This window comes from Gallinula chloropus (genome assembly GCF_964237585.1).
Source record: "Gallinula chloropus genome assembly, chromosome: 16".
Lineage (NCBI taxonomy): Eukaryota > Metazoa > Chordata > Aves > Gruiformes > Rallidae > Gallinula > Gallinula chloropus.
Window position 1 is genome coordinate 2,639,047 of NC_140101.1, and position 24,680 is coordinate 2,663,726.

General features: G+C 41.3%; 1 protein-coding gene across 1 annotated transcript; it reads right to left on the reverse strand.

Moving 5' to 3' along the window:
- Positions 1-9,018: 9,018 nt before the first annotated feature.
- On the reverse strand, positions 9,019-24,426 carry ARFGAP1 (ARF GTPase activating protein 1; the record flags this gene model as incomplete). The annotated part of the gene is made up of 12 exons (XM_084271371.1): positions 9,019-9,373; positions 9,836-9,912; positions 11,067-11,126; positions 13,126-13,182; positions 16,566-16,598; positions 16,980-17,036; positions 19,619-19,715; positions 20,363-20,449; positions 21,224-21,324; positions 22,495-22,666; positions 23,366-23,475; positions 24,367-24,426. 12 exons carry the CDS (start codon positions 24,424-24,426, stop codon positions 9,019-9,021), a joined length of 1,266 nt encoding a protein of 421 aa, XP_084127497.1.
- Between the last annotated feature and the right edge of the window lie 254 nt (positions 24,427-24,680).

The following is a 24,680-nucleotide window of genomic DNA, read 5'->3' on the forward strand; positions in this document are numbered from 1 at the left end:
ACTTCCCTAGAGAAACATTTAACACAGCAGATCAGCAGTACCATGAGCATCCTGCTTGGAGATCTCTCACCCACAGCAGCCAGAGGAATGGTCTCAGAGCCATTAAAGCCAGCCTGGAGTGTGCTGCACCATGGAGACTCCTTCATTTCTGCGTTGGAAGCTGATAATAAGTCTGGACAGCAGCGTTCTTAGAGCCCAAGAACTCTGGGAAGATTTATTACCTTCTAGTGGCAGCAAATGAGCAGGTTATTCAGTAATTTCTCATTAGGCAGTAATAAATCCAAGCTGGAGCTCTCGTGTCATTCAGTGTCCTTCATTTTGTTAGAGCAATATATATTGCTTCTTCCCACAGGAAAGGAGGGCTGCTCACCCCAAGCAAGCACACATAAGGCAAGATAATCTGGCTGGCTTCAAAAAAGCAAACAGGGGGATGTCTGGTTACATTAAAATTTTAAACAATTACAGCTCAGTCGTGGATCTCCACAGCTACAAACAGAAGTTCAGCTTGCAAAAAAACCCAACAACCCTAAACCCCAGGAAAATGAAATCCTCCCAACAACTGCATTGCTTCAGGACCTGCAGAGGTAATGAAAACACCAAAGGCACCTTCATAAGGAGCTCCTGAAAGCTTTCATTGGGAAAGAACACCTGAGGAGCTATGACAACGACGATAAAATAAACACTCTTATGCAACAAGAGATGGAACCTGCGTCATCTCCACTTCCCCATTCCTCAGCAGCTTGTAGAAGAAGCATTAAAAACTTTCAACAGCCCTGAACTCTCAGCTCCTGCACTGGTGCTGGGCGTGAGACCTCAAAGCTGGCCAGGTGAGTGGAACTCCCACGGTCCAGCCTAAGGGTGAGGCCCTTCAACATGATTTATTTTTTGAAGATCAAAGCCAGGAGCTGCAGGCCACTCTGATGGGGACACAAAGACTTTGCTGTCCCTACTCTGGGGATGTGAGCTGCACCTCTGCTGTTCCAGCTCCATGAAAGCCTCCCAGGGTGGAGCAGACAGGAGAGCCGTGCTCTTAACTCCTTACCCCTCTGCTGTGCCCTGGTCCTGGAGTACTGTATCCAGCTCTGGGCTCCCTGGGATAAAAAAAGACAGGGATCCCCTGGAAAGAGTCCAGAGGAGGCTATGAAGATGCTGAAGGGGCTGGAGCATCTCCCCTGTGAGGAAAGGCTGAGTGAGCTGGGGCTGTTCAGCCTTGAGAATAGAGACTGAGAGGGGATCTGATCAATGGTTATCAATATCTGAAGGGTGGGACACAGGGACACATGGGCAGCCTGTTCTCAGTGATCTGTGGGGACAGGACAAGGGGCAATGCCCTCAGATTGGAGCACAGGGAGTTCCACACCAACATGGGGAAGAACCTGGTGTTTGTTACAGCCTGAGCTGTAAACCAGCCTTGTCAGAGACAAGAGAAACCAGAACCATTGGTTGGGGGAGAGGATGGGGGAGAGGAATTCGTGTCGCGTAGGCTTAACACGACGTGAAAGTCAAAGGCAGGACACGGGATGGGGCTGCGGATAAGCAGCTACACGAGGAGGATCCATTCCCACCCCTGGAGCTCGCTGCTCGAGCCTCTTTTAAGCCCGGTTCGTCCCGCAGCCCAGCACAGGAACACAATCCCCTCTAGAGGAAGGAAGGAGAAGTGAGGCTCTTCTCCAGCAGCTCTCCTCTGGCCACAAGCTCCCCGAGCAGCATCTTCGGTGCGAGCTGGTCCATGGCCCCAGTCCTCCATCACAACCAGTGCAAGAGAGGGGACTGAGCCAAAGGAGTTTCAGCCCAAGGAGTGCACCCCACAGAGCCGAGCTTAAGACTACAAATAGACAACAACACAAGGAAGGTTTACCAGCCCCAAGCTAGTGCCACACATCAACTACTCACAGTGTGTTTCTCACTGGCACCGTTATTCAGACACAACTCACTGGAACAGGTCAGCTCCAGTTCTCTTGTCACACCTCCTGTTCCTCTTATGCAGTGACCAAGCCTGGTTGAGCCATTTCACCTCCAATGCCTTGCAGGTTCCAGCAGGAAATAGATGGATCACAATGGGGGAGAGGTGGGTGAGCCTCTGGACCACATCACTGGCAGAGCCCAGCGTGTGAGTGACCTTTTAGAGAAGAAAAGCAGCGCTTCATAAATGCCTGTGCTCTGCGAGGGTGGTTAAGGGAGGTGGAGACATCCAAGTCTATTCTGCAGAGGATTAATTTAACTACCTGGGATATCACTAGCAGCCTAGGCTACACCAGAAGTAGTTATTCCACTTCTTTGATAGGCTTTGTACTCCATCCCAAGTTCTGGGACCAGTATAGAGACACACCCCTGTGTGGGCAAGAAGAGACTTGTGAGTAGTTTTAGATTCAGACTCTCACTATTCTTCCCTTTACTGCAGCAACACAGGGGAGCCTGAACTGAAAGTTAAGCCCAGCCTAGGCAGGCTAAATTTCCAGTTCCAGCCCAGTGGCTTGCACTGAGGCACAGCCCAAGAGTGACAGCCAAGGGGTGGAAGGATGGGAAATTTGTGAACACTGAGTTAAAATTACACTTTGCTCTTGAACTGTAACACACATCTAGGCATTAACACCACACAGACAGGTCTCTATAGAAGAAAAGTCCTAGGCTGAGCTTGCTCATGACAGCCTTCTATATAATCCAGCACATCAATCTACACGTGTTAGTCATCCACACCAATGGAGTAGGAAAAAGAGAGGTATATACAACTGCATTTTGCCCTAGGTGGTCAAACACTGTTATATTTAAGGCAACTCGAGCAATCCAATGAAGAATTGCTGATACCACACAGCAGCACTTCAATCAGAAGTGTGTGTGGGGGGAAAAAAAAACCCTTTGTAAAGGCACTCTCCAGCCTTTCTGTGTTTCCTGGCAGAAGCTGATTTATCTATTGTAAAATTCAACAGCCTCAGCAATGCTGAGCAGCCTCTCAGAGGGAGCACGCTTTGGCAGAGCTTAAAGGGAAAGACAAAAACCGGTTTACACACTGCAAAGAGCTGATAGCACTGGATTTTCCTGCTTGAGCAGCAATCCTGGTGAGGTCCAACACAACTCTACTCTTGACAATCCTTGTAACCAGCCCCACGGGAGAAACATGGTCTCCCACACTTTCCCTCAGCGACTGTGACTACAACAGGCTTCTCCTAGGAGGTCTTTTCACTATTTATTTAGTCTCTTCCACTTTTTAGCTAGTTTAAACCTTGCCACTGAGGGAGCATTGGTGAAATTCCATTTGGTTGAGCATTAGTTGAGGATAGGAAACCGTGAAGCTCACCTCACCTAACGCAAAGGGCAAGGACTTGCTGAGGAGAGGCAGCTAACCTCCCTCTGCCTGCGGTACGGGCGAGACGCAGCGTCCTGCTGACAGAGCACAAAGGCTGCAGCCAAGACCAACAGCCCACGTGTCTTGGCCTCCTTACAAATTAGTGACTTAACAGATGAGTGATTGAGCTGCACGTACATCAGAGTTTGGGGTTTTACAGCAACAGGACAACCCAGCTCCCTCACTTCACTTTCCTCACAGCACTTTGTTTTCACCACTCCTGCAACCCTTTCCCCAAGCAGTGGGGAGGTGAAGAGCCCACACCTCATCCTGGGGCCTGTTTTGTCCTGGGGTACCTGGTTGCTGGTCCAAGCCTGTGCAGTTCAGAGAAGGTAATGGTGTTCAGCCAGCGCTGTGGGGAGCTGAAGCTGCTGTGACACGTAGAGCACCTGCCGAAGAACCTGGAGGAGGGCATGAGAAGGGAAGCCAGGCACATCCCCACTGTGTGCTCAGACACCTGGGTTCCTTAAAACCACTGAGCTGTGAACCCCAGGAAATCCAGGTAGTCATCTTCCGCAGCCTGCATCTGCTAGGAGAGCACACCTCAACAGTGTATAGTGGTAAGGGAGCACAAACTGACCTTGCTCATGGTACTGGGATCAGAGCAGAGAGCTGTAAAGGGACAGAGAAACGCTTACTCAGCAGAAGGGAGCTGGACACCACGGCTGCAGCAGCAAGCTGGTGTCCCTCAAGTTGACAACTCTGAGCCACAGACTCTGTTTTTTTCTATCAGCTCTGGCAATGGCGCTCAGCTCAGCAGTCAGAAAACACCTTCTTACTTCCCGTTGTATTTTGTACATTTCCAGGTGACTGGTGCTCAGGTGATGACAGAACAGAGACAAAATCCTCCCTCCAGAACCAGCATATCCTGTTTACTTTAATCCCAGCTGAAAACTCTGCATCCTGCATGCAGAGCAGCCCTTAATGCAGGATGTTATCAGGGGAATATCACCAGTGCCACTACCCAACCCAAACATCCACTTTTTTGGTGTGGAACAATTGATGGAGTCACTGCTCCAAGGGGGGTAGGACCCAGTCCTGCAGACCAACACCAAACTAAATGGCATTTTGAATTTACATAAAGCTCAGCGCAGTCAGGAACCATCTGGAACAGTCCCAGGGCTGCTTGGCTAAAGGAGGAAACTGGATCTGGATGTGAAGCATCACCCATGGCTGGAGAATTTGTCAGAGGGATCTTGCTTCTTGGAAAACTGCCTTAAGTTACCTCTGCTCCTGCCTAAGTGTCTCTGTAGACAAGCTAGTAAGAGCTCAGAGTACATGCATCTATTTATAGCTACTTTAATTTCATTTTACAGTTACCTTTAAATATAGGAGGCTACCAATGTTGTCTTAAAACTGTTCCCAATTCAAACAGATCTTAAATTAGCATTCAGACTATGAAGCTCCAGCAAAACAGAGATGAAGCACACGGGTTTGGCTTCGTTGTCAACACTTGCAGCTTCCTTGCTCCCTGCACTCAATGAGGAATACACACAACACCAGCACATCACGACAGACATTCATGCTGTTAACGTCAGTTGCTCACCTCCAACAAGACAATTCCATACTCACATTGTGACAATACTTGCTTAATTACAAAGCAACCCAATCTGAGTTCCCTCTGTGATGCTAACCACACTGAGCAGGCCACACCAGCTGTACTAGGTTTGAAATCCACTGAGGTCTCCTGAAAAAGGGCTGAACACCATTCGGCTCCATGTCTCTTTGCTTTATTGTAATGCTCTTTAAAAGATGACACTGCAGTTCAAGTCCAGTACCACTCTACAGAACAATGAATAGTGTCCACTGAAATGGCCATTCCTGTGAACATCACAAAAAGCACATCAGGAAAATGAAAAGATACAGTACTCCATACTGACCGAGATGCTGCTGGCGTGGAAATGGAAGAGGGCTCTACAACTAGAGGTCACTAAGCCATTACAGTCAAATTCTTATTAACAGACATCAAAATGTTTCTTGATTTCTGTTTGAATCACTGATTGCTCATGCCTTTCTTACCAGGGTTACTGCAATTCAGGATTGCCAAAGGAAGGTGAGAATGGAAATCCCTCGGTAGGCTGCTATTCCCCAAGAGGCCTGCTGTATCGTTACATGAATCCTGGATTAAACAACAAAGGTTTAACCTACACTAGTTAAATTATTGCACAGATCACTACACTGATAAGTACATTACAAACCCATGGAATGCTATACAGCCTGGCCTGGAAAATAAAAGCAGCAGCATGATCTGTCCTTGAGGTCTGGACCGTAAGAGAGCGCTGGTCTAGCACTTCTGGTAGTGTTCTATTAACAGGTTTCAAAGACACAAATGAAACATTTTAAAAATGATTCCTAACTCCTGGGCTTGGGTTCCTGGTTCAGGAACATTCTCCAAGGCTTTCACTCTTTTGCAAGTGGCACTTAGTTTGAATGTCTTGAAGTTTTTCTTACTTCAGACTACCTGTAGGAATCCAGCTGCTCTGTATTTTCCCAAGCTGAAGCCATACAAAGGAATAAATCAGTTTGGAACACCAGGAAATTTCAACCAAACATTGCAACATCCACTTGCTGCAGTGCTCGTTTCACCTCCTGTGCTTCCAGTGCTCACAGTCAGGGAAAAAGAACTGGGGACAAGAGGGAGAGACTAAAAAAAGTCTAATTCATTAGTGCTCTCTCTACACATGCACTTTGACTGCATTGCAGAAACTTCCCAGCCATCTACTCTTAAAAAACACCAAAAAAATCCCCCAAAAAACCCAGTAAAATTGAATAAAACAGACACTGTAAAAGAAAATGCCCTCGTTTCATCCTCTCCTCTGGAAGACATGGTAAAATGCTCAGATTCAGACAAATCCTAAGATATCAGTTTGCCTGTCAAAGACCAGCTGGGATATTAGTTCTGTGGCTGCAGTTACACCTTCTGCTCTTAGAGTGGTTTTTTTTAGTATCTTCCATTAACACCTTTCTGGGAGTTGGAGCATTTTGTTGTCTCTCTAGAGCACTGCAAAAATGGAGACAGCAACCGTTCTGTCACTGTCTCCTCCACTGGAAGAAAAATCATTACCCAGAGCTTTAGCTTGAGTAGGGCTCTGGTGGTTTAATTTAGAACACAAAGGTCCTGAGAGATACAAAAATAAAAGCCAGAAGAACAAATGAATGGCTCACACCGATGGGAGCTGCAAGTGATATATAAATAAAGCAATCTTCTCCTCTGCAAAGCACACAGCTGAGGAGAACACACACATACACATCACAATACCCTTGATTGAATGGGCTGGAATAAAGCTCATCCCGCTACAAGCTATTTCAGGAGGTTTATGAAGGAGAAACTGTAATAGATTTGTACACAGGAAGCTGAATCAGCTTCACATCACTCCAGAGAGACAGTCAGACAGTGTGACCCATAGGGTACAGTCCGCTGTCACCCCAACACTTCACCGAGACCAACCGCTGAGTCAAGGAGCGGGCAGCACCACGTCACACACATCAGACAGCAACCTGTGTCACACAGCACATGCACTGCAGCTTCGTGCTGGGCAGCAGACACATGACAGGTAGGCAACAGAGGTGTATGCATCAAAATCCAACGTTACATTTAACATGCAATTAAGCTATGACAAAGGGGCGTTTGGAACTGGAGAAAAAGCGAAACAAACCCCTTGTTTTACAGTCAGGCTGTAGATTTCTGCCAGTGGCAGCACAAGCAGCACTGGGACCTGAGATCTCTGGTGCCTTTGGCACTTCCAAAGGGTCAGCGTGGCAGCAGGACGCCTCGGGTGCCTGGCGGGGCTCAGCCAAGAGGAGTGCTTGGGGGGCGAGCAGCGCCGGGTCCGGCTGCAGGAGCTTCAGAGCCATCCGGAGAAGCAAGGGGGGAAAACAAGAAATCCCAACTCTTGCAGGACAGGGAAGAGAAAAACTAGAAAAATATTTTGTTCACAGTCTGAAAGATCCTACTAATAGAAATACAGAATCAGGCTATAAAGAGAGCTACTTCTACTTAGACATAAGCCTTTAAAACCTGCTACTTTTGAGGCAATTCATGATTTTCCTTCCTTGATATTATTATAAGCCCCAAAACCTCAGTGAGAAGAAGAAATTGAACATTATTTAAGGTACCTTTGATGGCTTAGGTTGATTGTTTGCTTGACCAAGCTCTCTAATTTTAAAAAGAAAAGGCTTTTTAGGTATGTATTCAGGTTCACAGGGTCCACAGTAAAGAATTCCATGCTGGTGATAAAGCAGAGTACACAACATCATCATGATCTGAAGTCTTCACTGAGCTGATTGCTTTTGGGATGAGTGTACACTTACAACCTACCCCCAAAAATAAAGTGGGATACATAATACACCTCTGTCCTTAAAGGCATGACTTTTCTTAGCATGGTTTATGTCATGCAAAGCAATTTGTTGGGTCAAAACTGAGACATAACTGAATCTTCTATTCCATTCTTAATGCTGACAAGAAGTTTTTCTAAAGTTTCCAAAATAGTTTTGTTAACAAGATCCAGGAAGAAAATGTAGAAAAATACATGGTAGAAACAGAGATACAGTTTGACATATTAAAGATTAATTTGGAAAACATCTGCTTAATTTAAATTTTACTATTAAATCCAGACATCTACTCATCTAGAAAGGGGCTTGCTGCCAGCCTTCCTTCTCAATGTTCTCATCTTTTCCACCCATTTTTTTCTTAGTGGAGTCTTTTTTTATAAATCTGTCTCACTGCCAAGTTGCTGAACAGATGTCCACAAGGCCATAAGCAGCAGAGAGACTTGAATTTTATCAGAATAGATAAAAGAGATGGGTAGAAGACAGACAGAGAAAAAACAGACTGTATAAAATGCTCAAACTGGGGAAAGGGTGTAGGTAAGGAAGGAGAACACCACAGCTTGGCATTGTATCTGTGCTGGAGAGCTGCTCTGTGCAAACTCTTAACCCACTGAGCAAGAAGGGCAAGTTGAACCATTCTGGATATCCCATGATAGCTCAGGTCAAAACTTGGAGTTCACTGAAATAATCACCTAGCTCTAGATTCCTTATTAATTCTAAGGGGAGAAAATACGTTTTTAAAGACTAAAAAATAAAATCTCATCAAGTTTAAAAACAAAGCTCCAATAAAAAAGTGCCTTAAAGACCATCTCAAATTGCCAGACTTAACATGGTCAGAGCAACCCATAAGGCATTTGAACTGGATCTGTTCAACTACAGTTTGCTTACTGAATGGCTGTCTGTTCAAGACACACCCTCTCCTTGGTTTGCATTAAACACCTCAGCTCATCACAAATTATATGAGGACTGGATGAACACCTATTAACCTACACATGCAAGGTTGTGCCATGAAAGTGTGCTTGCACTGGGTTTTTGCCTTTGAACCTTCATGGTGCTAAAGTCATAGTACCCAGCTTCAAGAGAGCAAGGAGAACATACTTGTATCACTATCCTTAAAAAAGGGAGAGCCACCTTCACACAATAAGGGATTCAGATGCTACTTTTCCTGTTTGTTCCCCCCCTCCCCTCCCAAACCAGGACAGAAGAAAGGAGAATGAATGGGAAGCACAAAAGTAACAGATCAGTAAGGTCAATCAAGATATTCCAGTTGTGTGTAAAACCTTCTCCCCTCAATCAGCCAGCATAGACTCCCTTTCCTAGCTGTGCAAAACGGGGTTAACAGAGTTCTACCAGTTCTGGTTATCCCACCCATCATCAGCTGAAGATGCCTTTTTCGTTGCCTTAGGAGGTTTTTTGGTCTTGCTCTCCCCTCCTGTGTTTTCCCAGTTGGTCTCCCAGTTTTCCCAGCTGTCGCTGTTACTGTTCTTGTTGTTGGAGACTGTTCCTGAGCCCCACACGTCCCAGCTATCGGAGCTCTTCTTCTCTGTGGAATTGTCCACATAGGTCCAGCTCTCACTGCTTGGAGATTTATGAGCTTTTGGTGGATCTGAGTTGCCAAAGGTCTCCCAGAAGCTTTGATCTACAGCATTGTTCTGGTAGCCCTCCCCTCCACTGTTCTGGTAGCTGTCTCCCTCAGCTGGTCTTTTACAGGGTGAAAAAAAGGAAGGTAGAAATAAATTAGTTATGACAATGTAACAATAAATGACCACAAGCAAGGAAAATTAAGCTAAGGGCAAGAGATTTCTAAACAAAAACTGAAGATGAAGGCAGAAGAATTAAATATATTGCTGCTAATGATGTAAGATTGTATTCACAGATTAGCCTTAAGTACTAATGGGCCCAGGGAACATGCACATGGAATAAATTTAAAACCTGTCAAACAGGAACAGCGGGGACAAACAGAGAGAAACCTATCTTGTTCTGTTAAGGACTCTCAAACAAATGAATAGAACGAATTCCTCTTGGATTATTTACAGGACCACCAGCAAAGACAGAATAATTTCTTCCCATTTCTAAATCACCTGCTACTCCTATACTGCAGAGGGCATACAGGAGATAAAATTAGGTATTTAGAGACACAGAAAACAGTAATAAAAAAAATACCTTTCTGAATTATCATCTGGTTTGCCAGAAAAAAAAGCGGTGACATCTCGCCATCCCTTACTTCCAACTCCCTGGACCTAGAGGAAAAGAGAGACACCTCATTCACCTGGACTGAACCAACACCTCCTACAAGTCCACCAACAGCAAAAGCCACACCACATTCATCCACTTCTTCAGATAAAGAGAACATATTTAACCAAAAAGTTTAATTCACAACCTGTTAGTGTTTTTGATGGGCAGTTACATGGTTGCTGTACAGAACATACATTTGACATGGGAAAAGTAGGTTGAGTTCAGCTTTTTCATGTTTCACTGTCACTACCAGCTTTTGGATTATCTCCTAGACTTCTGTGACAAAAATGCTGGAATTACTCCTTGCATTAAATTGAAGTTAATGACAGTACAGATGTTTTGATGTTACAGTTCATGTAACCAGTATCCATATCCCTACCATTCTGCAAATCTACTTTCACCCCATTTCAGTAGTATTATTTCATTGGAAAGCACACCAAAATTTGAATTCTAGAGTACACATGACTTGCTAGGAGAATCCTTTGGGTTATTATAATGGACTGGCATTGGATTAGAAACACAAATCCTGAATTACAGCCACAGAAGTCATTATTCTAAGTCACAGATATGGAGGATGAACCCTAGTATTCAGGCTCTAAACAGAACAGGTAACATCACTTCTATTTAAATATTCCCAACATTTAAGGCACTAAGCTGGCACATGATAGAGATTTCAGTGCTGAATTTCACAGGGCCAGAAAGACAGACCCTCCTAGGTAACACCATCCAAGTTATCAAAACAGGTATTAGATTGTGCAGGGGTTCCACAGCAGTTGTAGAGAGCACTTACCATTACCAAGCAATGACAGCAAAAAAGGACAAAGAAAAAAGGTACAGAACATTATTAAGTTTAACTGTACAACTGTAATGCAAGCTGTCTCCATATTCTCTAGCAGACTCTTTCATTTGAAGCTTGGGATACTGAGGGCATGATGTAGAGTCAGAAGGCAGCCAGTACAACTATGATGAGGACTGCATCCCACCTGTATAACCATTTAACACCCCAACATACTGAAAATTACACTTCCAAAATGTCCATATTCAATACAAGCAGAGCCTCAGGGTGTGTTGTGGTTGTGTTTCACTGCAAACTCCTAATGAGAATATGGAGACTGGCTTACTGTTTGGCCTGCTTAAAGGCAGGCAGGCCACTTCATACCTTGCTGGCCAACTGTGAGACCCCCACGGTGACCTCCTCAAATATTTTCCCCTCTTTTACCTATGTAAATCAAAATATTGATGATTAATCATAAACCAAACTATTGAAAGCTTAAGACAAGCTGATTGTGTTTAATAGTTTAAACAAAAAAATGTTAACAACAACAAAACCAACCCCAATCCAAACCAAAACCAAACCTAGTGAATCAAAATATACCTAAGTCAAAGCTAACAAAGTTAAGAAAATGACATATAAAGTTCTCTGATCTTTAATGGGTGGGGTGAGCCTCAGTCCTCTGAAGTTTGTGGGACCACTTTCCTGATACACAGACAGTTTGAGGACATATCATCACATTAATGCCAAACATAAAAACACCAATACAAATTTCACATGACATTTTATAAAAATATTGTACTATATAAAAGGACTTGGTTTGGAGAGATTAAAAACCCAATCAGATCCATTTTACTCTCTACCATTTAATATTGAAGTAAACATGTATAAAAGGGCTTTGAATTTTGGTCAAGCAAAATAAAATTGGTGCCCTTTGCCAGTTACTAAATGGCAGCTGTTCCAAAGCAAGTGGCATTATATAGCCATGTATGTGCCAGGCAGTGATGCCTCAATACTTACTTCAGAAGGTGACACTTATTTAGAACAGCACAATGTCCTAAGGGAAGTAGACTTTACTTTTTTATATTGAGAATGCAACATATCATTCTGCAAAATAAAAACCAGCTCAAGGAAATGCAACCTAAAAATAACCCTGAAAATAACGTATCTAAGCACTCTGAAATAATTCTAGGGAATAAGAAACCAATTAGTCTCTTCTCCTGTGATTTGAAATGCTATGTAAAGCATGTGGAATTAATAAAAGTAATGAAAAAGAAATTATTTTGTAATGGGATGAAACCATTCTTTTCAAAATGAAAATTAGTCTAGATCCCAAAGTGGTGGCACTGCTTCTCTTACAAGAGCAAAGTCAGTCTGCTTTATCAAAACCAATATATTTTGGGAAAAAGTATGCAGTAGGTAAGTAGAGCACCACATTCTCAGAAAAGACTAATACAAAATTCTGTAGGTGATCCAGAACTCTAGCAGCACAGAACAAGTGCATACCAAATGGGAAAGGTGCAAAGGTACATTTCTGGTTTTAAGCATCTGAAACAGGAAGGCAACATTTGACACTAAGGAGACTTTTTGACCAAAATTTGTAGTATCAATGATTACTGATCACTTACAAGGACTGCCTAGAGTTTTTTTATATGCCCACTAGTGACTGTCTGTCACTCAGGTCAGCATGTGTGCTTTCATCCAACTGCTGCTGGAAGTGCCATTACCCACATGGTTTTGGTCACCAGCAATTGTATGGAGAAGATAAAAACCTACTTCAAAGTGGTCTCCTAGAAACAACACAGCAGCTAGAACAGCTGATCAAAGTGTTGCTTTGTGTGTACATGCAGGCAAAACTTGGTATTAACTGACTACCAGAATTTTCTGAACAAATACCAAATAAAGATTGCAAAACTATGTTACTTCTAGTCATAAACTGTCCCAACTCACCTTCAACACGTATTTTGCCCCAAACTCTACTGCCCCTAATGAGGTAGTAGATGATCTGCAGTGGCTGAAAAATGTTTAGCTGAATTGAAGTAATGCTGGCAGGCAGATGGGTGAACTTTACACTCAGAAGATATTACCAATTTCTTTTTTTCTTTAATAACTGGATTTTGGATCCATTTAGGGTGCATTTTCATCTTGTCCCATCTTACATTATTAAAAGCATGGCATTTATAAAACTGTATCTAACAGGGAAGAATGTAAGAGATCCTTGTGGACATGGAAGAGATTGGTGGAAGGAAATTAATTACCCTCATTAACCTTTCTTTGCTATCATAATAGCTGTTAGTTATTGATGTTTCTCCATTCCTACTGTACTAATATATAGAAAAACCCCACAGAAGGACGCACTAACAGGGCAGTTGCAGTACAACACCACAATCACTCCCTAAGTCAGCATAACTGTGTTCTGCAAGTAATTTACTAGTTCCAAAGTTACCTTTTCCTGTGCAGGTTTGAGAACATTTTCATTTAATGTCTGACCTAACTCTGATGCCTATTTAAAAGCAAAACAAAAACAAAAGTCAGTTATATTTTTCTTTTAAAAAAAACCCACAAATTAAGCCACAGCCAACACCTTCTGCAGGCTCATTTCTCAGCAGTATCTCCAAACAAACATGTGAAGCCTTAAGCTTTGATTCACAGAAGCAGAATGAGCTGAAAGCACACACAGCACAGTGCTGCAGCAAACATTAAAAGAAATCAAATTAAAAACAGACGCAGGTGGCAGTAGGTTGTTGGAAGATGCTCAGCACCCAAGCAAAGTCTGACCTTGCACTGGAAGCAGAAGTAATGGTTCATCCAGGAACAGCCTAGAAGATGGGCCCCTTGCTAATGTCTGCAGCTGAGTATTTGGAAGAAGTGACCTCATCCACCCTTAATTTTTCCTTACTAATGCAACTACATGTAGAATTAGATCTTTTGGGCCAATTTTTCACCAATTCTTCCATCTTACAGTGCTGTTATTCTCATCTATTAATAATAACCAAAGCTGTGACAGAAGGTTTTTGGGGTTTTGTTTGGTTGGTTTTTTTACAGCTCCAGGTTAGCAAGGAGAAAAATAAACCAAAACCTTCAGAAATCTGTTGCAGTCCAGACCAAAATGCGTAAGGGTGTTGTATTTCTGAGGCATCTTACAAAAATGTAAGCCCACAGTGTAAGCTACAAGACTACAGCTGGGTTTGAAAATGTTCCATCTGAAATAACTCCTTTCCCTACCACTGTAATAAGTCTTTGATTGATTTAAACTTTTCTTCAGAATGGTCATATTATACTGATTACCTTCTGAATTAGCCCAATTAATCCAAAAGGGTGAATGCACTTGCCAGACAAAGATTATTCCTACTCATTAGCAGAAACTAATGAAGTTTCATTTCCCTGGGCTTTATATCTTAACAGTGGTTAGGGTGTGAGCCTTCATTCATGCTCTTCCTGGGCATCAGGATTGAGCATCTTTCCTCCACAGATTCCCAGATGCCTAAGCAGCCTTTCCTTAGCCACACCACCACCAGGATCTCCCCTCTACCCAACCACCATTATCTCCAATACTTCTACTCCTTACCAGTTCAAAAGTTATTTGAGAAGGCAAATGCAAAAGGTAACCCCATTTCCACCTAGTAAGAACTGTGTGTGCAAATCACACAAGGCTTGTGTCCATTGGAAGCAAAGCTAGAAAGCATTTAAAAAAAAAAAACCAAGAAAGGGAATTTTCATCTTTGGAAAATCCTCCAGAGGCTATTAATAAACCTGGCACCTTGCTTATGTTAGAGTGTAACACACTAACAATTCAGGTGCACTAAGTGAAACTGCTAGAATTGTGAAGAATTATTTTATTATCCCATTTACTCAACCATGTAATTTCTTTAATACAGAAAGGGAATCTATGGGTACAATTGTGTTTCCATCTGAATTGCTTCTTCATCTTTACTATTGCTGAATCTAGTATTGCACCAATATGCAGAAGAACTTTTTCCACAGTACGTGTGAGAGCGCCCTGGGACAGGCTGCCCAGGGGGGTGTAGAGTCTCCTTCTCTGGAGATATTCAAGACAATCTGTACACCAACCTGTGTGACCTGTCCTAGGGAGCTGCTTTGGCAGGCGGGTTGGACCCGATGATCTCTGGAGGGCCCTTCAACCCCTGTGATTCTGTGATCCTAACCACCACTACAAATACTACATAACAGGGCAGTTAATCAAGAGCCTGCCTTCAAACAACACCCCAGGGTAGTTCCCAGCATACTGCATTCCTGGATCAGGCATGCAAACTGAAATCCTGAAGTCATCTGTGTTTATGAAGCGCATGGACATTTACAGCATATTTTCTGAGAGTGCAGAGCTTGGATATCTCTATCCAATTCAACCTATCTTAAATAGGTTTGAAGAAACATTCCTGTACGAAACACACAACATTATTCTCAACAGATTTGACTTAAGGCAAAAAAAAAAAAGACAGTTCAAGAGCAAATGCACATATTCAGCACGAACAGTGACAAGGAGTCCATGCACAAGGAGATATTTGAGGGCTTTACCGGCTCTGGCTGCTGCTTGTAGCCCCAAAACTTTACCCAGACAGCAAAAGAGAAAGAGCAAGGAAGGTAGAAGCAGCTTTTAGCAAAAAATTGGCAGCATTTTTTCAGGCAAGTTAAGTGGCATGAACCTTTTTGATCTTTAACATCTACTGATAAGACAAACAGTGAATGTATCTGGTCACTGGACACCAAATTCTCTTTTAAACAATGTATTACATCAGAAAGATGTCAGATCTGTTGTACAGAGCAAATAGCAAGTGTTTCAAGAACTAAATTTAAGCACAGCTTAGACTCTAGAGCACCACACTGCTGTGGTTCTTGCCAGTAGATGTGAGGAGCTTTTACACTCTCGTGTTGTATTTACATTTGCTAATAATACTACAGGAAAAACAGTTTTCTAGAAGGGAAACTGCCAGGGGAGCAAAAGAGGAAGACTTGTAGAACACAAAGGTTTAAGTTAGTCAAGCAGCAAATACTTTAAAGCATTTTAGTATCAGGTTTGTGTGCTTTAACTAGACATTTTTGTTGCAAAGTGTGCACAGGTCTCACTTGCTATTTGGGGTATTAACATCCTACTGCACACATCTGGCTGAACACCAACACCTGCAGTTTTGCACTTGTTTTAAGGAATAGCATCCTGTCCATGTCAGAAAGCATCCCAGGCTAACAGGATACATACCAGAGGAGTCACAGTCCAAAATAAAACTCCCTGTATCATCTATTAATATATCTATGTCCTCTCTCAGAATTCTGGCACATTAAGAATCCTCTTTTACGCATTTTTACATCTGCATTTAAAACTTTTCCATGTATACAGACCTTGCTTATGTCAGAGCTCTGTGTAATTCAGGTCTGACTCTCTGTTTCAAGCCTAGTTTGAATGAGGAAATGCTTTTGTACTTGTTACTTTTTAAAATACACAGAAGCAAGTTGATATCATAACAACATCAAGCAGCTGTAGCATCTCACTGGGCTTTCACAATGCAAAGATGGCTTGCATTATACTATACCCCATCACCAAGAAAACTACTTCAAGATATATCATATTTAAGGTTCATAAAAATAAATCAAAAGTATTTTATGTTTGCAAGCACAAAGCAGAGCATTTCATTCTACTGCCCCTCCAATACACCCAACAGCAGAGTATCACTGTTTATTTCTGGCTTAATTTGATCACTGCAGTTGACTGCAATTCCCATGGAAATAAAAGCTAGAACCTAAAAATTACTATGCACTGAGAAACAAACACACACTGGTCTGTAGATGATCAAGTCTAAATCAATTGGTGCAGGAAAATACATGACATTAAGCCAACTGCAGTCAGTAAGAAAGAGCTAAATGTATAGTCACCTTTTGACTTGCTTGAGATCCAAATCTGGTAGCCTGTGAAAAGAAACAAATACACTCCAGTTTACTAGGATTAAAGCCTTTGATTTTTAGATACACACATTTGGAAATGCTGCATGAACCTTTCCAAGATGAAGGGACCTTTGCCAGAATTTCACAGTGAACAGAGAATATCCGTATCAGCACCTCTGGCATCCCAGCTCAGTCTGGGGAAGCATCAGCCTTTCTCAACTTCAACATCAGAAATATTTAAGGCAGAGCTCTGCACTTAATATCCATCTACTTTATATATGCCATAGGCAAAGATACACAAAGAGCAGAATTTAGCTTGTCTTGGTAATACTTTTAAAGACCCATTGCTATTAGAACACTTGAAAGAATCTCTGGGTTTACAAGAATTGTATTTTGTTTACTTACACCCTCTTTAGCAGCTGAGGCAATTTTACTTGCTCCAGTTGTGAAACTGCTCCACCCCTTTAAAGAAAGTGAGAATGTTATAAACTACACGTGAATAATACTAGTGAATAACCAAGCATTGAGTATTATACGTTAAATTAAGTCAAAATATTCTCCAGTACAGTTTGTCCTGTAGTGATAAGAGCTACTCAGTAACAAGAGCAAAAATTATACTTTCACTTAACTGTAATATAGTGATGAACTTATTTGTGCCAAAACAGGTGCACTTTGAACAGGCCCAAGTGCTTTAGATATTATTCTACTAATAATGGGTATATGGGAAAATAATTCCTTCCCACCAAGAAAAGTAAGAAAGCAAAGACATTGAAGCCTTAGCAAGCTGAGACTGACTCTTCAACAAGCACTGGATGGGAGAAAAATGAATTATTAAATCAGTGAACATCTAAAATGTATGCCTGGAAAAAAAAAAGTGGAAGAGAAAAAAGAATCAGTGCTCAAAACCATGAGGCAGCACTTCATAAAATGCCCATTCAGCAATTCTCCTTTTCATAATAAAGCTTCAGCCTGCTGCTTTCCTGCAAATTTTGTACTTAGAAACAAAAGAAACAAAGCTTATTTTGCCTCACTGGTTCTTAGATCTGAAAACCATTGGCCATTTCTCAAAAGGCTTTTCTGTAAAGACTCAGAAAAGGTTTCTTCTAATTACTGATTAGCAGATACTTACTAAGAAACCAGCTAAAAGAAAGAGGAGCCAGAGTGTGATTCTAATGATTTTTTAACAAATTCATTAAAAATAATTTATTAACAAGGACTGAACTCATTAATCCAGAATCTGCCCAGTAAAACAAGTGGAAAAAAACCCCATACTTGAATGGATAAAAACCAGAAACAAACTTTAACGTGTCTCTCATTCTCTTTGTATGTAATAATTGATGAAGAAACAGATAAAAGGCATTTTTTCTTTACAGATCATCACCACCACCTAAGTTTAAGTTGTCCCACAGAATCTTTTAAACATATTATGAATGCACAGCTAATATCCATGTCTACAACTGCTTTTTATGAGTCTGATTTCCATCAAAATGTAGATGTTTTGTTTGAAGTGTGGATGCTTTGGTAACATGTTACCTGTTGGGTAGATTTCCATACAGAGGCCATAAATAACAGTCTTTTTTCTATTTGACTACACCACATGCTTATGTTGAGGGAATGTCTTTTGAAAGTAGCAGCCAAAAATATTTGTTGCCTATCCTTTTGAAGTCTCTGCATTAATTGCCCTTCCTGTCCTATGCAGAAAGGCTGAAAGATAATTATGTCACTAATTGCACAAAAGGCAGTGATGAGTCTCATAGTTTTTATGGTAAGCAGACTCTCAAGGGACTCAAGACAATCCTAAGCTGCAGTTACATCTGTTCTTTAGAGAACGAGTTGGATAGTGGAGTTGGCATGAGTTCTACAGAAAATGCTCCTTCTGATGTATAGTGGCAGGAAATAATGTATATACATAAACGTGGCATGTGTGGGGAAAAACAATCACACACTTAAAGGAAAAGCAGTTTCCTCACTGAGATGAATATGCAAATACTCAGTGCCACTGTAAGCAGCCGCTTAAACTGCACTGCAGTATGTATCTGTGGTCACAAGAGGGCATTTTAATTCTAAGCTTCAGTGAGACCATGTAGTCAAATAACGGTTGACAGTAACTTGGACAACACAGGGTCACTTCTCCTTTGCCGTATTGCAGATGTGCCAAGACATTATAGATGTGGTTTCTCATCTGAACTCTCTGGCCTACAACTTTGACATACCTATCAAGTATTCAGCAGAGCTACAGTAAGCACCCTGAGGGATCACCTGGAATACTGTTCAAAGGCTCAGCCGTTACCTTTTTCTATTATGCTCTACTCAAATTATTTTATTTTATAAAAAAGGCACCTGGTGTGGATATTTAGATCAACGAGGTGCTCCAGAAGACTACTAGTCACTAACCCTGGTAGAAAACCTTGCTGTATTCCAAAGTGACTCCAAATCCCAAATGCCATTCAGCACTGTTATTTTGCAGCCTATCAAAGCATGAACATGTCCCTGACTGCCTCCAACTTTATTCCCATTTTCCTTCAACAATGCATCTTTCACTCTCTCCTTTAATCATGACAACTGTTCAACCATATGTTGTTATCTCTTCACACCCTGTCACAAGTATTTCAAATGTTTTCATCACTGCTCAGGGCTTCTGGCACCCATGTAAACACACACTTCAGTTGTTTTCCACTGAACAAACCTAATATGGTTAATCTATTTAGAGCATTACCAGCCTAACTGCTATTCCCAATAGGTAATTATTTTTTTCCCCTCTAAGCCCTGTTAAGTATATAGCAATGGATTAAGAACTAATACTCATTTCCTTATTTCTGTGAGCTGCTATCAGACATAATTCCTAAATTTTGGTAAGTCTCTCCCTTTGTTTTGCCTTTTAAAGTCTACCAGCCTCCTCTTCACTCTGAGAATACAACCAGTACTCTACATCTCTCTACCTGGAGTCCTCAGTTTCTCTTCTCTGATTATACTCTCCCATAACAGTGGATAAAATAGAAGTCAGTCAGTCATTCAGGCAACTGAAGCTTCAAGCAATTCCTTACCGAGTACAGTGAAGACATGGCATTATTTAAGAAGTCATCCTCTTTTTTGGGAGGGTTTACTGTGTTTCCAAACCCCACGTAGCGATTCTCTTGGCCTCTACCATAAGAAAATTAATACAGTATCTCTATTAGGATGCATTCATTAAAACAATTAAACAGATTTAAAAGCATGAAAACATGACAAATGATTAGCAGACTTTGAAATACATCTGGAAAAAAAAGTCCTAATGCACCTAGGACCCAAAATACAAAATCACTCACTTCATAAAGACATAACACCAACAAGGATCCACTGGGGAATCCTTGCAAATTAAAGCATCCCCTATGCAAGCTAATGTGGTCTTAACAATTCTCCAGGTTTAACAGACCACTGATATTAAGATTTACTCAGACTTCTCATAAAGTGATATGTGAAAATGGGAAAAGGAAAGAAAGAAGAAAGCAGTGTTAGCTTTATAAATACCCCCATTTAACTTGAATCACTAGGACATACTATATACACACTAGAAGTTCTCTAGCTTGGAGCCCCCCACAGTAGCATTTTGAGTTACAAGCTCTTTCTTCAATTAAGAGACACTTTCCTTCATCTTGCCCTTTATCATACATTCTCAACATATTTTAATAGTAAACAAGATGTAACTGTTAACTAGTGAATCAGGATCACAGTTGTGTGGCTGTAGTGCAATAATACCCAAGTCTTTGTGATGCTAGAGAGCCAGGCACTCAAAATAAACATTGCATTACCCTTGGTAGGAGTTGACATCATCATTTAACCAGTCTTCAAAAGCCTTGTCAGAAGAAGCAGTTGCAGTCTGAGCTTGTCCAGCAGTACTACTGAAATGAAAGATTTAAGAATCAAACCATTTAAAGCAAAAATCAGCAGCTCAGCAGAGCAGCCTGACATATACTGTACTAGATCTTCATAATGAAGGTGCAAAATTGATTATTTCTTTCATCCATCAAGTAGGGAACTCTAATGCAACCACTAAAAGCCACCGAAGTACTGAATGAACAAAGCATCAGTTGATCCAGACACAAACAATCCTACTCAGACTACAGCTAGCCCCTGCACTTGCTGGATGGTGGCCAGGCATGAAGCACTTGCTTACTTGATTTACAACAGCTTTTTTGTAAATCAAGTCAACTTGATTCTTTCACACAAAGAATAACAAACACTACACGTAAAAACAGAGAAACAAAACTGCTGTGGTCCAGCTTTGATGCTCCCATTAGTAATGAGCACCATAAGGCAAAAAGTCTCTGGCATGCAGTCACAAACTGGAACGGCCCTGCAGTTAAGGTAAGGCTGTGACACTGTGTGCAGCTGACACAATGACTAGTCTCTAGTACATTACAAGTCCAGATAAAACCAGTATGGCTTGATCTCCGTGCTTGCTCACTTGTCTCTGCCACCGTTTAAGATCCAGGTGGAAGAGGTGGGAATTATTCTAGGAAGTAAAGCCTTGCTACCTCATATTCCTTAACTTCAGCAAAGGAAATCCTTGTTCAGACAGCACCATCAACAGAATAAAACCAGTGGACACTCAAACATCAGGCTTTGATCCTGCTGTTGCTGTATCAACATTCAACACCAAGAACACATACCGATGAGTGGAAGAGAGAGACATTTTAGGCTGGGGTGGGGTCCAGTTCCTGGCAGGAGAAGTTTCAATGGACCACTCCTTGCCTTCAGCTACTGTAGCTACCTAGAAGAGGCAGGAAAATAATCAGAATGCTAGGTCAAAGTCTTCACACAAGTTATGTACTGGTCACATACAACGTGAACAAGTCATTTCTCCAATTTGCTACCAGCCACATAGATCAGCTAATTTATTTGCACAAGACACCAACTTTTTTGTGAATTCCAGGCTAGCAATGTTGAATTAAACTCTGGTTTTATTTCAGGGAACTGGTTTTAGTGAGTTTCTTCAGACAGGCAAATTTGGTTTGAAGAGGAAAGGTTAAGAAAGAGATGTAAACACTAATCACAGAATAATGAAGGAGGACGAGGTGGATTTCTACCCTAGCATAGGGAGACCAAAACACCTACACAGAATTTAAGTGTTCTCCCTGCCTCCTTCAAAGGACCTGAACTTGATCTCTTCACCCCAAACAGCTCCTCCTATCCAAGTCATTTAACTTCAGCAACTTAAAATAAAATTTCCAAAGGCTTTGCCACAGAAACTCTACAGTTCCCTGTTTCACATACTTAAAGGCTTAGAGGACAGAATTTATGAATTCTTTGCTTTCACCAAGATATTCCACTTTAGCCATCTGTCTCCAATGCCTAATACCTTCCAAAGATGCAAAGAGACAAAAGAGACACCATGCTTCAAAGCTGCATGGATATCCCAGTGAGCACAGAATGTACCTTCTTATCACTTCCATGGCAGGGTCAGCATCAAAGTACAGCATCCTTGTACATCTCTCAGCCCACAAGTTGTTTGTCACTTCATTTTTGGAAACTCAATGCAATGATAATCCCATTACAATAACAAATTTCTTTGTTTACTGGCCTGCCAGTAATTCAGCAAATTAACTTCCCATTTTCTTACTACATACACAAAAGATTTCAAGAATTACTTTGGATAAAACTCTGCTGTCGATAATCTGTCTGCTGTGGATTGGAACAGCTCCACTAACTAGTTGCAACAAACTGCAGCAAGGAAAACCTGAGCCACCTCAGCGAAGAGCAGAAAAAAAAGTTCCTGAAGAAAATCTTAAAAGAGTCAGGAAGAACCACTCTAAGACCTCATCCTTTTCAAGAACCACTGTAGAGGTTCAACAGGTTGCTACACTTCAAAAATAAATGCTTATAAAAGTACTTGATAATTTCAGATAGTAGGGAATGAAAACATACACACAACTGAACTTACCTGGTCTCTAAAAAGAGCTGCAGCTTTACTGTTGTACTTCTCTTGCATTGACCAGCAGGGATCATAGTCATCTTGAGACTCCAAAAACTCTCGGAATTTGCTGTTACCTCCAGCCTTCATTTTCTCCAGCTCAATATCCTTCCATTTGTCCATGGTTACAGAACGTACAAAACTAAAAGGAAAGGTTTTAAAAGAAATTTAGTTTATATAATCGGGAAAAAAAAGAAGAAAAAAAATTTATTACAACCTGTATCTCAAAAGTTGGGACTATAAAGTTGTTAGAGATCACCCTCCAAGTATAGAAAGATAGATCAATCATCATAAAAGATGGTCAAATCCCCACCAAAATAAGCTGAAATATTGCCATTTACTGGCACTTAAAGGAGAAAGTCAGCAGAAGGCAAGTAGCAGAAGTGACTCTCTTCAAGTCCAGGAATTAATCAAACCCACTACATAAAAGAAACTTTCCCATACTTCCTTACTATGCAATTTGCTTTTCCTGTCTATTTTCACAGGTACACTTAAGTACCCCGTGAGGACCCCTCCTGTCCCACTCCATGTTTCTGCTCATAATGCCCATCAGGTACTGACAGCTCAACTATCAACTAAAGAAATACCTTTCACCATATCCTCATTTCAATAACATCATTTTTTCTTTCACATAACATATGGAATAGTTCCAATCTCCCATTTCCTATGCAATTTATACTCATTCATGAGCTTCAAATCATCTCTTTGAAAGCAAAGCAAAACTGCCAGTGAGACACTGGAATTGAGACATTCTATACCCTTCTGAAACCACATTCTGTTCAGAGCCATAATGCACCCCAAGGTAACCCAACTCGGTCCATCATCCACTGGAAAGGCTGACCTGAGATGAACTCCCAAGCCTCGGTGTTTTCCTGAGCATTCAAGACAGATCCAAATTCCATAGGTCACACTCACCCACTGGGGGTTAAATGCACCACATTCAAAACAGACCTGTGAGAGAAAAACAATTATCTCTACCAGACATCATTTGTCCACGTGAATTTTTCACAGTACACCTCACTCAAAAAGTCAAATCAGAGTGTTAAAGGCAGAAAATAATTTCAGAAGGGAGATTCAGTGTTTGGAAAAACCTTCCCTGAAAGTCTAAGCTTCCTTCAAATACTTATGCATGCTGCATGGAAAATAAGCCTCACCTCATTAACTTGCCTTACATGGATTATAAAAATTACTGTACCAACTACCAAAAACCAGTGAGGAAATACAGATGAGCAAATTGAAATTAATGAGCAAAGAATTCAATTTGATTTCATTTCCATATTGTCTTGAAGGAGAAGAAAAGGAACCAAACCGAGTTCTTGAGGTTTCCTTGGCAAAAGGTAAAACACTGAAAGTTTGGAACATTCAGTCATTACAGTTTGGCAGTAAATGATAGCAGAAATTTTTCTTAAAAAGAGTTTCATTGCTCATCCAGTGCAACTTAAATTCTTATGACTGGAATCACCATTCAAGGTTTAAGGCACTGATAGGAGTAAAACTGAATCTGCCCATGGGTTATCACATTTAAGGTAGTGTATAATCAAGCTACTTGAAATAGAACATTTTAATTAAGCTGTGCCAAAGAGACTCCAGGGATTGCAGCATTATTAGAATTCTGAAAGCCTTGTGACAAATATGCAGCAGTGTATTGCAGCACATACATGAATAAAAGTTACTGGAACCAACACAAGTGTGAGGTACCCAAATCTGTATGTTACCATTAGCTAGCAACGTTACTACAATCAAGATGACAGCTGTAGGAAACTGCAACATCCAACTGGAATAGGTTAAAAGAAAAAAATCAATTCTACAAAGTTAATCTAAAGAATATAATAATTATCTCACATTGTTCTCATCTTGTGCTCTGACTTCCTTGAGAACTTTCCTTGTCCTTGGACTTGCCATGATTCTACAAAGGGAGAAAAACAAAAACCTAAGTCATATTCAAGGATTTGATACTGGTAAGACTTTCAGTACCTTACAAACATCTCTCTGAGTAAAACAGCTTGCAGCCTGAACCACCGAACCTCAATCAATTGCAGGGGAAAACCAAACCCCATTAACCCCAGAACCTTACTTTTCCATTTGCTTTGTATGTTTGGGGGAGACTTAGTCATCTTAATTCATTCACTGGAAAGGTGTAACTCAGCCACCGTGGA